Raw genomic sequence first — 16024 nt, 5'->3', positions numbered from 1 at the left:
CAGAAATAGTACTGAAAAATAACATACTTCTTGTGGTAATCTCTTGTAAGATTGTTTTAATGAAGAGGCATAGGTATTGTGGTGAATACAGGAAGCTGTTGTAGTAGTGCTGATTGGAACTGGAGAAATGCAAGGTGATGTTTTGTTAGTGATGGCTTTAAGCAAAAAGTGACCTTTCAGACCTTCTTCACTTACCTAGCAGGGAGTGGCACTTCCTTTAAGGGGCTGTTAAAGGGATTACTTAGTGAGCAGCTGTACTTAAATAGTTTATTTTGCTTCTCCAAGAAATAGCATTTCACAAGCATTATTTCTCCTGTTAGGCGGGTAAAGTACAATGATATTTTCCAAAGGGAGGGAAGCCCTGCAGCATCACAGTCATGGTACAGCAGTTTGATAGGCCTATAGTTTTTGTAATATTTAAGTAAATTGGAAGTCCTCTTGGTAATTTACATTATCAATGCCAGATATTTGTATGGACTTTAGAACAATTTCTACTTCTGAAATTGAACTTGGCTGAGTGTGCAGAATTCCTTAAATCTGAAAGTAGGCACTTGAATGCAGCTTTTCTGTGTCTTAGGTTTAGTGATGCAAAAAGAAGCCAAACACTTCTCCTTACTAGTACTTACTAGTAAGTAAATAAATAGGTCTCGCATAATTCAAAGACTGTCAATTTGTGTGTCTTCTCTTTTTAAGTTTGAAATCCTTCACTCCACCCCACCAAAAAAGCTTGATCTCTGAAATTTTATGTGCTGGGTTTGTGAAGCACATGTAAAAGCTTGTCAATGGGTTATATAGGATGTAGTAGTTATCCATGTATGATTTCTTTTACGCATTTCTAATGTTTCATTTCCTTTTCAGATCTGCTGAATCTCTTCCAAAGCCACGGGCAGACAAGCAGTGCAAGGGGAGTGTTACTTCTTTAAATGGATGCCTGCGCTTGCGGGATGGCCCAGATATCCAGTGGCAATGGGCTTAGGCAGCGCTCATCACCTTCCTTGGCAGCCTCGAGGTCAAAAGATGTGGACAAAGAGGAGGCATTGCAGATGGAAGCTGAGGCATTAGCTAAGATGCAGAAGGAAAGAGGCGTAGCTGGTAGTAACCAAACTTTTCATTCTTTAAGCAGCACCAGACAAAAAGCACAGGCTCACAACAAACAAGACCATGATCTCATGGTGTTTCCAGAGTCTGATGCCAAGAGCGTGGAAGATAAACTAAGTACCATTGACATAGAGAAGCTTACTCATGCTGAACTAGAGAAACTGCTGCTGGATGACAGTTTTGAATCTAGTAAAGTACCTAGGTTGCCAGTAAGCCCCATTTTGAGCCCATCTGTGTCTTCGCAATTTTATCTTGCACCTACGGGTCAGAGAAGACAGTGGACACATGGTATGCCAGCACCTGTGACATGCACTTTACCTCCTATTTACCCCTCAGCTTCTTACACAAAACAGACTGGTGTATTTCAGAATGGATTCCATCCAAGCATGTCCTCTTATCACTCTAGAGAACATATTTATCTTGGTCTTCCAAGACAGTCGCAATACATTTCATACCCACTGGCAGCTACTACACCTTTCCATCCACGAGGAAGCCTACCTATATATCCTCCAGTACTTACACCAGAAATGGCAAAAGTATTTGACAAGATTGCAAGCACCTCAGAATTTCTGAGAAATGGGAAGTCAAGCACGGACCTAGAAATGACTGCTATAAAATCTGCAGCTTCTAACCGCCCCGCCTCGGAGAGCTGCAGGGATGTCAGTAAATTCGATTGGCTAGATCTGGATCCCCTAAGTAAACCCAGAGTGGATAGTGTGGACACTTTAAACAAGACAGAGAATGATGGAGAGAGGGCTTCAAGTATGACTGCTGAAGATCCATGGGACGCTGTGCTGTTAGAAGAAAAGCTGTTAGTAACTTGTCACCTGGAAAGGAAAGTTAATGGGAAATCTTCTGGAGCAACAGTTACAAGGAGCCAGTCCTTAAACATGCGAACAGCTCAGCTTGCAAAGCTGCAGGGCCAAACAGCACAGGTATGCACATCAGTATTTTTAAATTACAGTAATAGTAAAGATGAATCACAGTATTTAAAGGCACTTTGAGGTCTGGATTTGTTTGTTAAACATAACTTGGCTTGAGCAGTGTCCGTGTAATGTGATGTTACTGGTGTATGTATGTATTACCAATATTCAGAAAAATTGAACGTTGCTACTGAACTAAATGCCAAAATAACTGGCCTTGTGTAGTCTTTCCACATTTCCTGAGGAAATTGCTGGTTTTCAACACACTACAAAAAGACATTGAAATAATCTTGAGAGCAATTAGGTATTTTTAAATCATATTGATAAGTATCTAATGAGAAATTCACATGATACTACAAAATAAAAAAGGTGGTGAGTTAGACACTGAAAGCTTTAGCTTGAGCAGCCTTTTTCTCAGATTTTGAAACTATTTTTTTTCCTTATATTTTAACCTGAACTTTTTGCTTTGATTTAAAGGGTAGAATAGAAAGGTGACATAGTCAAAACTCTTTTCTGCAATACTACCACTATAATTCTCTTGTGTAGGTAGAAGGCTTTCCTTTGAATGCTGGAGAGATCATAACCAAACCTTTTGGTTAGACTACCCTGGAAGGTGGGGTACCTCTTGGGTCAGGTATATTGTACCTCTGCTCTGGAAGAAGGAAGACCTGTCTTTATGCGGAGTTACTTCTGTCAGGCAGGGCAAAAAGGTGATTTCTGCTCTAGGATCAGCACTGCTTTCATCAAAATTTCAAGACAGGAATGTCAGCAGAGGCTTTAGTTCTGACACCATCTGGTCATTGAACACGTGCAGTTTGTATCAAAATTGAGCTGTACAGCAGATGATCAATACTGTAACAATCTCATCTGGTCAAATGATAAGTGCATCCTACCCCTCTCCAAATCCAGTAAATGACTGTAGATTATTTAACTTTACCTGTCTCTTTTAGTTCTTTCTGTGATAATTCCATCACAAACCAAGACCTTATATTTTAAAATATCTTGCAAGGGTGATAATGGCAAAAAAAATCTATTTGTAGAAACTTGCTGGGGGAAGTGAAATATTTGTTTGCCTTGGAGACTTTGGATTGCAGCTGGTTTGAATCTTAAATATTGTCTTTCTAGGTATCTTTAATAGGTTAGGAGCATGCTATAAAAAACAACAGCCAAGGTTATTTTGCAAATTGCACCTTAATTCTTCTTTCCTCTCCCCAAACTGGGGAAGTTTTTTCCCAGAAAAAGGAATATTTACTAAATTCTATTTTAAAAGGCTGTCTAAATTTCCATTAAAGCAAAATTTTTGTATGTATTACCAATATTCAGAAAATATTCTGAAAATATTGTGATATGTGAGCTTGGTTATTTTTTAGTATTTGGAGACTCATGTAAATTTGGGCTCTACAGCAGTTTGCTTCTTCAGTTTGTCATGTTGTTGTGACGTGTTTGTCAGTTTTCTAGTGATGGTTGACTGGTTGTAATGTAACTGTTAGCTAGAATAGTGAGACTGTATTGGGTTAGTGCTTCTGATCAGTGTATCTGTAAAAAATATGACTTTTACTCAATGAAATATGTATTTATAAATCCCAGGCTTTTTTCAAGAATGTAGGATTTGAAAGGGTCTTCCCTGTTCATCAGGTCCAATCCCATGCCATTTGCAGATCATGTGTTAACTGATCCATAAAATGCTCAAGCTCTCTCTTCACATGTCAGTCTTTTCCTACTACTTTTGATTTAAAAACTGTTCCAAGCCCTCAATGTCCTCATCAGTCACCTGATTTTCAGCAGAAACACATTCATAACTAACTCTTAGCATATGTTAAGACCCATCTGGCTGCATTTCTGTGTGACCTGCCATAGACTGCATGGTCCTGCTCTGGCAGGGGGTTGGACTTGGTCTCCTTTCCAACCCTTAACATTCAGTGATTCTTAACAGGATGGAACAGCAGGTATTTAAGATAAAGAACCATTTTGAAGTTTACCTCAACATGTAAGAGACAGTGACTTTGTCAGCTTTCATTGCAAACTCTGTGTGATAGTTTCACTTTTTTTTTGAATGTGGCTTGCAAGAATTTTGGTTCTCCATGTGGGAGCACAATGTACCGTGTGCCTTTCACCGTGGCCCTCATCACAGGTAGGGCCATCCTGCTTGGTACACTTCTGTTGCCTTGGCTTTGTTCATGATGGTATTGCAGCAGCACATATCCTGTAGTCAGTTGGTACATCTGATTTTCTTAACCTATCATCTCTTTCAAACCAGTTCTTAGTTGATAGCAGACTCTTGCAGTGAATGCCCAATTGAAGGTTTGAGATTTCCAGTCTGTGGTTAACTCGTTTTGACATAATACTCTGTAGTTCTGGTCTGTGTTATGAAGTTAGCTGATGATAAAAGGCTGTAAATGACCAGCAGGTTTGTTTATCCTGCTAGTGATGAGCAGTTAAAGAAGATAATAAACAGATTTAAGGATATGTGTCTCAAGTGGGTATCCTTTCAACATAACCTGTGGCTTTTGCTTTATCTTTTGTCCATCCTGTGCTACTACTTAATCTTCCAGTTTAAATAATTTTCCATCTGGTACAGTAGGAAGCTGGGTTATGGAGCCTCTCATTTTGGCAGTTCTCTTGTATTTTTTCCCATTTACCTCCAGCTATATACGTCCTTCGAAGTATATTTTGAAATGTTGCAGCCTAACTAGTGCAAATTTTTTTTTCCCCCTAATAACTCATAGTTTCACTGCCTCTTTAAACAACTGCTAGTAAAAACTTCTGGTCATATATTTTGATTCTATTGGATTACATTAAATCCTTTGAATCAATAGATTGAGTTTTGCTTCATATTTCATGAGGTATCTGTATGTTCAGTATCCTCCTTTAAATACTTTAGCATTTGTCACTCTCTGAAAGCAGAGGCAAAATCATCATTTTGTACTATTTGAGGTATTGCCTTCTCTACCTTTCCTTTTCACAGAGCTGAAGAGTCTTGTGACTTTATGTACTTGTGGGATTTAATTTAACTTGGCTTTTGGTAATTTACTGGGTTTTGGATTTGTTCTGTATTGTTAAGAGTAATTGTATTTGCAGACCACTTCTATTTTTGCTCTGCTGATATGGGCTGCTTATCTAGTTTGGCCTGAAGTCCTTTCTTACAAGTGATTTCCTATTTGGCTGATAGCTTTTGCACCTCTTGAATTTCTTTTAACCTCCAGATGAGCACATCTAAATTCTGCTTGTTGCTCAAAACTGCAATCATCTGAGCCCAGTGGATTTTTAAACAGATTTCCTAGTTTATCAAAGCTTGTCCTCCTAAAAATGTGTTCCAAAAAAACAGTCAAATTAGAATTGAAATTCAATGAAAAAGGCAAGGAGGGCTTTAATGTTCTTAATTTTCCACCAGCAGGTAATTTCCAGCAGTACATATCTGCAATAACATTAGGTTTCTCTCTTTAGCCAAATGTGACCCTAAGGTCACCTATGGGTTGCCCAATAAACTTTCCTTCCCCTCCCCCATTCCATTAGAATTTGTTGTTTATGCTGGCTAAACTTGCATGTGTACAAATGCCTTCTAGATCCCTAAACTTCTTTAAGCTTCCCTAAATTTAACCACAGAATAACCTGTAGGTTTTGCTGTAAGTAAATAAAAGTGGTGTGAAGTGGCAATGTTGCATCACTGGTGTGAGTTTAATCACGTTGTGTAGTGCTTATATATTCTGGTTAGAGCTGCTGAGTGCTTGGAGTGCATATTTATACTGTTACTTAATTTCTTTGAAAAGAGTTCCTGAATCGAAAAAACTTGAACATTTAAAATGAAGAAGCAGGTTACAGGAATGTTTGTGTTTTGTGTTGCTGACTAGCAGTTAGTTGAATGTTTACCAAGGGTGTTTACCTTTCACTTGATGTGTTAACCTCCTGTTTCCTTGTATGATTTTTTTTTCTTTTGTTATTGTGTAATTGCTAAAAGAATATGTGAACTAGATACAATTGCACAGGTTTGTCAGCGGGTCTTGTGCACTTGCCCAGAAGTATTTTTACATGATAGAACTTGTCTGAGATGTTAGAATAGAAGAATGTTTTAGTTTAAGGTGTTATACGTGCTCCTGAATTTCATGCCAGGTTTTGTGGCTTTACAGCTTCCTGTTCTAATTGCATCCTGTGGTATGGCTAATCCCCAATTATATAGAATATATCTATATGAACTGATCTGTGTTCATGAAACCAATATTTTAGCTGAAATAACTAGGTTTAAATGCAACTCAAGTGGCAATTGTGGGTTGTGTATATTATCCCTTCTGAGTTTATGCTTAGCTTATGTTATGCTCAACTGCTTAAACAAGTTTATTTGAGCAAAAAAGGTGCTAAAAGGAAAAGACCTGACAGTCCCTAGCTGTTCATGTTACAGATTTGACCCCTCTTCTGAGACAATCTAACTTGACTGTATTGTCTGATATGCTCACCTGAAACTAGATGCTCAGGTAACTTTGCCAGCTAATAATAAATAACCCACATACTAATTAAGTGGTTAATCACTATTTCAAATATTAATAGTTGTGATGGTTTTCAGAAAAAACTATGGTGCAGTTACCTTCTTTTCTGAACTCCTGGGTGTATTAAAGGTTTCTACAGACATTATACTAGTTCTGGATATAAAATGAAACTGGTCAGAAGGCTTTATCCTCTGTGCACGGTGACTCTGGGTTGAACATGAACAAACTGTTCAGTTTACTCCAGAGAGCATCTGGCTGGAGTTTCATGGGTGCTTCAGGTGAGTGGTGGCTGTTAGATTACAGATACCGTTCCACCTCAGTCCCACTGGTTGTTCCAGCTGCTTTCTGCTTTTTGCTTACACTAGTATTTGTATGGCTGTGTTGTGAATTGGATCAGAAACAGATATAGATTTTTAAACTGCTGCAGGTTTTGATGTTGTTGTTGGTTTGTTTGTTTTAATTTTTTAATTTATTAGAGTTTTCAGTTTGAAACCGCAGTTTTCTTTTAGCAATTGTTTTTTAGATTGGATACTTCAAAGATTGTGCTTTACATTTTTTTGGAGCTGGTGGGTGCATATGGCATAAGGGATTAAACCAGCAGTAATTTAATACCAGGAGATTAGTTCTGAGCTTAGTGTTCTGAATGCCACTTCCTCCCAGTGTAGAATTTATCCTTCCCTGCTTTGTAGGAAGAGGTAATCGTGGGCAGAACTGATGTGTAACGGTTCTTGCTGGGACTGTATCAAACGCTGAATCCCAGAAGTGTAGGAAAAAGAATTTGTCTTGTCTTCCTTTCACTCAGCAAAATCTAGCTAAATTCTAAATTCAGGTCACTGCTGAGAGCTCAGGGAACTGTTATGCTTGCAACTTAGTCTTAACTGGTAATGATGCTGTCAAATTGCCTTCTGTAAAGAAGTCACTGGTCCAGTGACAGTAAAGTGAATCTTTACTTTTCAATTTAGTAGACATATAGAAGTACACATAAAACTAATAGTAAACCTCAGACTCCTGAAAATCTATCATCTATACATGGCTTTGGCTATAGGAATATGTTTGCAGCTATTTAAATACTGTATTATCTTTGAGTTGCAGAAAGACAATGGGACCACTGGCATGCTGACAGAAAACGTCCAAGAAATTGAAGGGCAGAATCAAGAACTGTCAGCTTTTTCTCAAGCAGTTATGAAGTAAGAAATTACTGAAAACAAATTAGCTTCCAGGAAAAAAAAAAGCTAAATAACTCATTTTCAGTTAGGTTGAAGAGCCAGTCCTGCATTTTTTTGCTTGATGGGGCAGATTTCACTTTGTGTCTTTTTCCCTTTTCCTATTCTAACTTTTCCTGGTTTGTCTTTTTTTTTTTTTTTTTTTTTCAAGAATGCAACAGGATTGTCAAGGTGTTCAGTACTAAGGTTCTTGGATTATCATCTCTTCTTTATTCTTTTAGTCCTGTGACTTTCCACTCACTTTTTTCCTTTTTTTTTTATTCTCAAACTATTTTTCTGTATTTCCATGTATCCCTATGTCCTTCTGTTTTAAAATACAACTTTTTTTGAAAGAATTTGATGTCTTTTTTTCTTAGTTGATACATCTCACTAAATCTTGTCACTCAGTGGCTTTCTAACCCTTAAATGCCCTTCCACAACTGGAATTCTGTAACAAAATGTTGAAACTTCTTCCTGCTTTGATCAGACAAACTAGGAGTCTTGCCTTTTTCCTCTCAAGATCAAAATCCAAGAAGTAATGGGGGAAATAGAGATCTACTGATATTATATATAGATATATCTAAAACAGGAATGCTTATTAAATGAAAAGCAAATACCATAAAACAGTAAGATGTCACCTGTGAAACTTACTGATGAACACTGAGACAAAGCTCACATAAAACAGACTTGTGGCAATGGTTTCTAGTTAAATCTTGTTGCCCTTTCAAGACCCAGTGCTTAAAATGCTGAGGGATTTTGACTGGACAGCTCTTGCTAGAGGGATTCTTTTTTGTTTTGTTTTTTTTTCTGTTCATGCTATTGTCAGGGATCAAGACGAGAAAATTACAGATGAGTTCTGTTCTTAATCTCCTTTAATACTACTTTAATGTTGGCAGAAGGTTAAGGTTACCTTTTTATCCATGTTAAATAGCAGAAAATGAAAAGCAGTTATCAAAGTACTGTCTAGTCATTACTAGGTGAACCTTTTAAACTGTTTGTATCCTAAATAAAAGCCTTTCCTTTAATTTAGGCCTCTTTCTCAATTTCTACAACTTGGAATAACTACCTTTTGCATAGTATCTAAATTCATATGAGACTTCAAAAAATTGAAGTATGTAAAGAGTTTCTGTACATAAAAGAAAGTACTTTTTTAAACTAATTTTTAGAAATGCCATGTACTAGCTTTTTAAAAACTGTTTTAGAGCTTAGCTTCTACGGAAGATGGATATGACCTGTAAGCATTGACCTATTAAATATTTTAAGCTACATGGAAAAACTGCCTAATTGTAAGCAGGGTTTTTTTCCCCTATCTAATGACTATTTGTAGAATTACTATAGGCAGTGTTGAGAGTAGAAAAATGGTGTTTTGTACATACAATTTAGGTAAAGAGCAAAAAGTAGTTTCTACTGTTCTGGCCTGTGGTTATTACCGTGTTATTTTGTTTTAGCCTTAGATTTATCCATTGCAATGTTTTCATAAACCTTCTCTACTTTCAGATTGAGGACCAAGTTTCCTTATGCTAATCAGCAAACAAATCCAGGCTTTGTGCTGAGTCCAGTCATGCTGCAAAGAAATATAAGTGGGGAGAGTGCCAGTATCAAGGTTTCTATAGAAATCGAAGAATTCCAGCAACCAGTAACTTTTACATGTGATGGTATGTTTATGCTTTTTAAATTGGAATTTCCCTTAGAATAGTGGGTTGCAACTGTACACTCAGTCTAGGGCAATGGCTTTCAGTTTGTGTAATCCCTGGGTCTCAGATGTGTAGATTCCTTGTGGGGAATGTGGAAAAGGTAAATGAACAAAGAACCTGATTCTGCATCAGTGCCTCCATCAGAAAATATTTAGAAGCTGACAAAGTGAGACTTTTTGTAATAGAAAAGCCAACCAAACCTGAAGTAGTACTCTATGCACAGCTAGGAATGTTAAAATTGGGTTTTGAGAGTTTGACCTACTTTATGGTAATTGAGGGGATGGTGTCACCAGGCCTGAGATTCTTACCTTCTCATTTGAATTTTGTTTTCAGCAGTCTAACATGTGTTTAAATAAGCTCTTGCAGGCTGTCTAAAAATTCAAATTGTTGTTGGGAAATTAGAATAAACACTGAAATTATCTATTACTTGACTTCAATATATGCTTGCAAACACAAACACTAAAATAGTACTGTTGCAATGTGCCACAACTAGCTGGCCCAGTTTTGTGGGTAACCAGGAGTATTAGTTTGGGGTGGAACTTTTAGGTTTGCCTTGTTGTTGTACAGAAATTCATATTCTCTACTCAGTTGAGTGTCCACAGCACAGATGTATTAAAGGCTGTAGCTCTGAATGCTGGCAGTTGCTGGCAGTTATTGGTGGTAAAGTAACTCCTGATAGATTACCTCAGGAGCAACTTCATTTTTAGCCTCTATACTGCTGTAGTCTCTTAGCCCTTGTGAGGGTTCCCATTCCCAGACTCTCATACCTGGTCTGTGCTTTGGTGGTTCTTTACCATTTGGCTCTCTGTCTGTAACAGTGTAGATGCTTTAGAGCTGGTCTCATAAGATAGGAAGTTTGTCAATTACTCACTTAAACTAGCTGCTCTGCTAGAAAACAAGCTCTCAAATGAGTGTTTTCACTCTGTATTAATTTACTTAATTATGAACCTTATGGTTTTTCTGCTGTGGTATAATACTCTTTTGTTAAGTAATGAGGTGGACTTCAAGTGTAGCCTAGGAAGGGCTTCTGCTCTTCATCCTCCCTTTCCACGTATCGCAGGCTTAATCCTTTACTACAGGAGGTTTTGGTAGTGTAATTAAAATGTGAACAGCTTCAGCCCTTTACTTCCAGAAGCTTTGTTAATATGTTGGAATGTGTTTTGCATTCTAGCCCCACATATCATTCTTTGTGCTTTCTGCTTTCTTCCTTTTTCTGATGGTGAAACTAATTCCAGTTAAACTACTTGTCTTCTGTAGCTAATGAAAGATAGGCAAGATGTGATCTGTGGCTCGTACATGACTAGTAATAGGCATATTTAAAGTTACTGTCTTCCTTTCATTGCTTCTGTTCTTGCTCAAATTGTTGCATGCTGCAGCATACTACTAATGCTAGAACTCTTAATATGGTTTTCAGTCCTGCTCAAAAGGAACTGCAGCCTTTCAGTCTTCTGACAACTCAATGTGTAGAAAGGACCCAGGAGGGAAGTTGATGAACTTCAGAGCTTGGTTGGCTATACCTATTCATTTTGCATTTGTTCATTAGACTTTACGTGGAAGTACAAGTCTACCTGTGCAATCAGTGTGTGTCAGCAAGGGATGAATGTGTTCCAGTAAGATGAAGGGTGGGAAGAAGGTGGAAACAGCTTTGGGTTACTCCACTAGGCAGGACTGTCAGGCCTTGACCAGTGCAGCCTGTGACTGTAGCCCATACACTGTTGCTGCATCTTTTTTCCTCTGCCAGCCAGCATATTCTCTCCTGAAGGTAGTACAGCATTTTCACTCTAGATTAATAAGATAAATAAATAGCCTTAATAAAGACTTAGTGTTTCTGAATTCATGCTTGTTATCATTCCTTATTCTTGAATTCCATACACTCGTTCTTCGTATGCTATTGAATACTTCTGTGCTTTTTATCATTGTTAATGAGATGAAGCACTTGTGCTGTTTTGTGGAAAACTGCTGTGGCAGTACCTCTCTGTATTCACCATAGTAGCAACATTTCTTTCTTAAAAAAAAATCAGGAAAGTTGGGAAGGTCCCTGGAGGGAGAAAACACTCTGCAGGTGCTAGTAAAACAATAAAATACTTTTATACTGTGTTTTTTAGTGTTGAGGCACTTACATATCATTTAAAAAGGAGGTCAGAAACTAGGGAGGAGCAGAGGGCATTTTTTAAGTAAAACATTTGTGGCGTTAAAACATGGATGTATTTTTCATCAGTGACAGCTGGTGGCTGTGAGGGGATGGATTTTGGCTTTCTCTGGGATTATTTCTTCTGCTCTGTAGTTGCTAGATGGAAGAGGAAGCCTGTTTTCATAAAACCTGTTTGGAGCCTCATATGAAACTACTGATAGTTAAAGAGTTGCTTTTGCAAAGCCTTAGTGGTGCTTACTGAGATCTGATCTGCCCAGTGTGGAAACTGCCCTAGACAAATGCCATGCAAAAAGAAAAAAAGACTTTCAGTAGAGTTGCCTCTGCTACAGCTGATACCCCCCTCAAAAGCAGAACAAGTAGAGAAATTCCTTCTTCAGTTCTTCAGATAATGATTTTTAAACTCTAAGCAGCTCTGGGATCACTTACCCCTTTTAAGTCCTTGCTAAATAAGACAAAATAATAATGGGGAAAAAACCTCTCATATAAAAGTGTCTGAAAAACAGACTGCAGACTGGTTTTGTATTTAAGTGACTAAACTGTAATTTAAAAATAATTTGATTTTTTAAACTACAGACAGGTTTTATAAGATGCCTTTCTGAGACAAAAATGGAGATCTCAAACTATGAAATTTAGGAGATTACAGAAGCATAAGTCTTCCCTACAAGTATCAAAATAAGTTTCATTAAATAACTAGTTTGTGAGTGAGCAATGGTTATTATGTGCTAGATTTATATGTAACTTTTAGATGTAATTTCTTTAAACAGTGAGTTCCCCTGTTGAGCTTATAATAATGCAGGCACTTTGCTGGGTGCATGATGACTTGAATGAAGTGGACATTGGCAGCTATATCCTGAAAGTCTGTGGCCAAGAAGAAGTTTTACAGAAGTAAGCAAACTCTCTTTTGTTAATGTTTAACTTCATGCTTTTTCATGGCACAGTTACTGGGATGTTTGTCTTTAACAATTAAATGTGTGAGAGCACAAATCTTAAAAACATGAGAGTCACACTTGGTACAGAGATCAGAAGTCTTTGGAGCTGCTATGGGATATTGCAAAACAGGTTTTCAATACTTTCCTAGAAGACTGTTCTCATCTGCCATGTGCTGCAGTGAGTGCAGATTTTTTTTTCAGATGCAGATTTCTAGAGCATTTCTGTGGATGGATGTTGTAGTTTTCAGTTGCTCTTCAAATCCAAGTGACCAGGAAAAAGATCTACTGATGATTTCTAATAATATGAAATAATACGGAGTGGAGTATGTGTGGTGCTGGTGCTTGGTTGTTGGTGTTGGTTGGTTGTTTTATTTTTTTTCAGAACCAATGGCTTACAAATTCCCATTAGTTTTCAGGGTTATAATATTTATTTTCAGTGTTAGCTGTAGTAGTTGAAAGCTTTAGCAACAGTATAAGTATCTGTAATAGTATTCTAAACCTTCTGCAGAAGTGAAAATCAGATCAGGAAGTATGGTGTGGAGGTTCATTCACTGTTTCCTTATTTTGAGTCAACAGGTTGCCTTGAATATTTCCTGTAAATTTTTTGGTGTAACTGTGGTTTCTTTTGTTTAACAGTAAGCACTGTGTAGGAAGTCATGAATACATTCAGAACTGTCGGAAGTGGGATGCAGAAATCAAACTGCAGCTCCTGACCCATAGTGTCATATGCAGAGACCTGGCACGAACAGTAAGTACCTCCTGCAGGGCAGCAGCAGTGTGGATCTTGAGGAGGAAGAGAGTTTGCAACAGAGTTGATAGGTTCGCTTTGTGTTGGTCAGAGGATGTGAAATACATACCCAATTTTTGCAAGGCAAATACTATAAATATGGATAATCTCTTACTAGACCAAGTACTAGCTGGAAGAAGTATGCAAGCACTTGGACTAAACTTGAGGCCTGAAAGAGCAGCAACAAATTTCAGAGTTAAAAGTGAAAAACAGTTTTTGAGTTGAATTGTGTATGTATCAAATCACCAAAGAGGGAGGGAGGAATCTTCTATCTACATAGTTAGGCACTTGATTCCTGTTTCTTCCCCCCTCACACAATGTGTACGTTTCATAGGCTATTAATTAGTTATTTCTTTTCCCCTTTGAAGAGATCACCTTACATCTTTCCTGTTCCTTACTCCACAGGTATTAGTAACGAAGCTCCTAAAACAGTATTACAAATTATAGAAAAGTGAGAGCTGCACTTAATATGTAATATTTTATTGCAGGAAGATGATGACAGAACACCCATACATCTAACCAAACACCTCTACAAAGTAGAAAAGCCTTTCAGAGAACCTATTATAAGGTAATGTTTTGTGGTTAATCTTAGAATCCAGCCCACTGCTGGATTTCTGACCAAGGTTATGTTATGTGATTGTACTTGTGTTCAAGAACTACTGTTTCTTGCAGGTCTTCCATTGAAGAGCTTCTTGATGTGTATCACAAGCAAGTTAACACAGCTCTTAAAAATGAGGTAAGGTCATTGTAAATTATTGATGAACCAGAAGCAGCATGAGAAAGTTTAGTAATGAGATGGGAAAAGGACTTGCAGGTATTCTTGGGGAAACAGATATGAACAAGCTGTCAAATGTATATTTGGTATCATGAATTTTTAGATTGCTTTTCTCTTTTCTCCCTAGCTTTTCTTGCAAACTATTACCTCATCATCATAATTAGAAAATTATCTTTCAGGTTCTGGGGTGCAAAATAACTTTTCCTCAAAAATGCTGGAAGAGATTAGTTTAGGGGAACAGGGAAAGGGTCTGAATCCTGATTACGTTAGTTGTCATCAGCAATGAAAGATATATTGGGAACAGATAAAAATCTACACAGAAGTGAGCAGTAGTAATTATGTACGGTGGGAGTTATAACTGAAACATGTTTGGAACATAGAAGTAAGCTTTTTATACAAAGTCTTTTCCTGCACTGTTGCATTAATTTAAAATATGCTGTCAATTCCCTGTCTGAGAGTGTGGAATGTAGCTTAAAACTACTTGCATGTGGAGTGTTGAGTAGTTTGACATGATTTCCCAAATGCAAAAGCTAGCTGAAGATAACCTGTTGTACTCATTTCTAAAAGGGGATGCTTGGTTTAACTCCTGATAGTAATGTAACTTGGAGACTTAAATTCTTAAACAGTAGATGACTAGGTTTCTTGAACAGTTTCTGAAAGAACAGTCTTGAAATTAATTATGTTAATTACAGTACTTCTCATTTCCACGATGTTTACCTCTCCAGGAATGCAGGTCTGAACAAGCTGATGTCCACTATTTGCATATTCCCTTAATGTTAGTTAACTCCCCTGGTGGTGATTCACCATGTTTTTAAGGGTAGTTTTGAACCCCGTCTTTTAGTAGAAGAGTGTGAGATGTTGCTGCTCCTTGATATGGTGGTGATTTTGTTTTGTAATCCTTAAATAACTTGCACATAGCCTTCGATTTCACATCATTGGACACTAAGAGTTATCTGTTGTCTTTTTATTGAGAATAATTTGAGATCCTGTGAGGAAAGCAGCAGTGGAAATTTTGCTTTACATGTGTCAAAGCCTTGTTATCTTCAAAGTGTTAGCTTTGAAAGTGTCGCTTAAATATTTACAGTGTCTTCTGACTTTTGTGGTTTTCTCACTGGGACAAAGTTAATTGTTACCACGTAACTCCCAATCCAAACCCTTGTTGATTCAGATGGCTTCTTTGCTATCCCTTTGTAGGAAGGTCATGAGAATGTCTGGGTGTGTGAGGAGGGAAGGTTTGGGAATCAGTTTACATCTTGCTGAGAGGATGTTACGCTAATCCCTCTTATTTAGTTCTGAGTGCTCATAAGTGATTGTCCAAGAAAACTATACATTAAGCCTTGAAAAATTGTCCAAGAAAACTATACATTAAGCCTTTAAAAAATAGAGTTACTTTGAAGGAAATATTTTAATTTTCTAAATGTGTTCTTTAAAATTGGATAAAGACTTTGCTTGTATTAAATGAAACCTACAATAATTTCGGTTTAGATTAAGTGGCTTTTCTTCTGTTTGAAGAGAAGAAGGAAGAGACTAATTGGAGCATCTCCACTTTGTCTTAAACAGCCTACCAGCATTTTCATTCTCTGATATGAAGCTGATCTGTTCCATTCCAGAAAGACTTCTGTTAAGGGTGCCAACTCCCTTCCTTTCCTTCTCTAAGATGAGAGTTTGCAATTGCTTCATCTGGAGAACCACTTCAATTAAACAGTATGGAAGACAAAAGCTGCAACAGACTTTTTTCAAAAGCATATTAAAATGAAGTAAAAAAGTTAAGGTTCCATTATGGAAGCTATTCTGTAGCGTAATTGTAATTTGAATCTATGGGTTTTTTTAAGAAGGCTGAAATTGAAATGCTGCTTCTTTAGCATTCCTTCCTCACGCTAATTGAATATCCTTTTGTAAACTACATTTTTTATGCCATAAGGAAATTTGAGATTAATATCTCATTAGAAAATACTTGTCTGCCAACAGCTTAATAGGAGATTTCCA

General features: G+C 37.3%; 1 protein-coding gene across 1 annotated transcript in view; it reads left to right on the top strand.

The window, feature by feature from the left end:
• Window positions 1–864: 864 nt before the first annotated feature.
• PIK3C2A (phosphatidylinositol-4-phosphate 3-kinase, catalytic subunit type 2 alpha) overlaps window positions 865–16024 on the top strand; it is a 38396-nt gene continuing 23236 nt past the window's right edge. Inside the window, exons 1-7 of the mRNA XM_008937906.1 lie at window positions 865–2033; window positions 7592–7686; window positions 9199–9356; window positions 12312–12432; window positions 13113–13224; window positions 13752–13831; window positions 13936–13999. Coding sequence (XP_008936154.1) covers window positions 924–2033; window positions 7592–7686; window positions 9199–9356; window positions 12312–12432; window positions 13113–13224; window positions 13752–13831; window positions 13936–13999 — 1740 coding nt within the window. The 5' untranslated portion in view covers window positions 865–923. The remainder of the gene's footprint in view (window positions 2034–7591; window positions 7687–9198; window positions 9357–12311; window positions 12433–13112; window positions 13225–13751; window positions 13832–13935; window positions 14000–16024) is intronic.

This window comes from Merops nubicus, unplaced genomic scaffold, assembly GCF_000691845.1.
Source record: "Merops nubicus isolate BGI_N331 unplaced genomic scaffold, ASM69184v1 scaffold17123, whole genome shotgun sequence".
Lineage (NCBI taxonomy): Eukaryota > Metazoa > Chordata > Aves > Coraciiformes > Meropidae > Merops > Merops nubicus.
The sequence above is the reverse complement of the archived record's forward strand: the minus strand, read 5'-3'. Positions and strand labels throughout refer to the sequence as shown.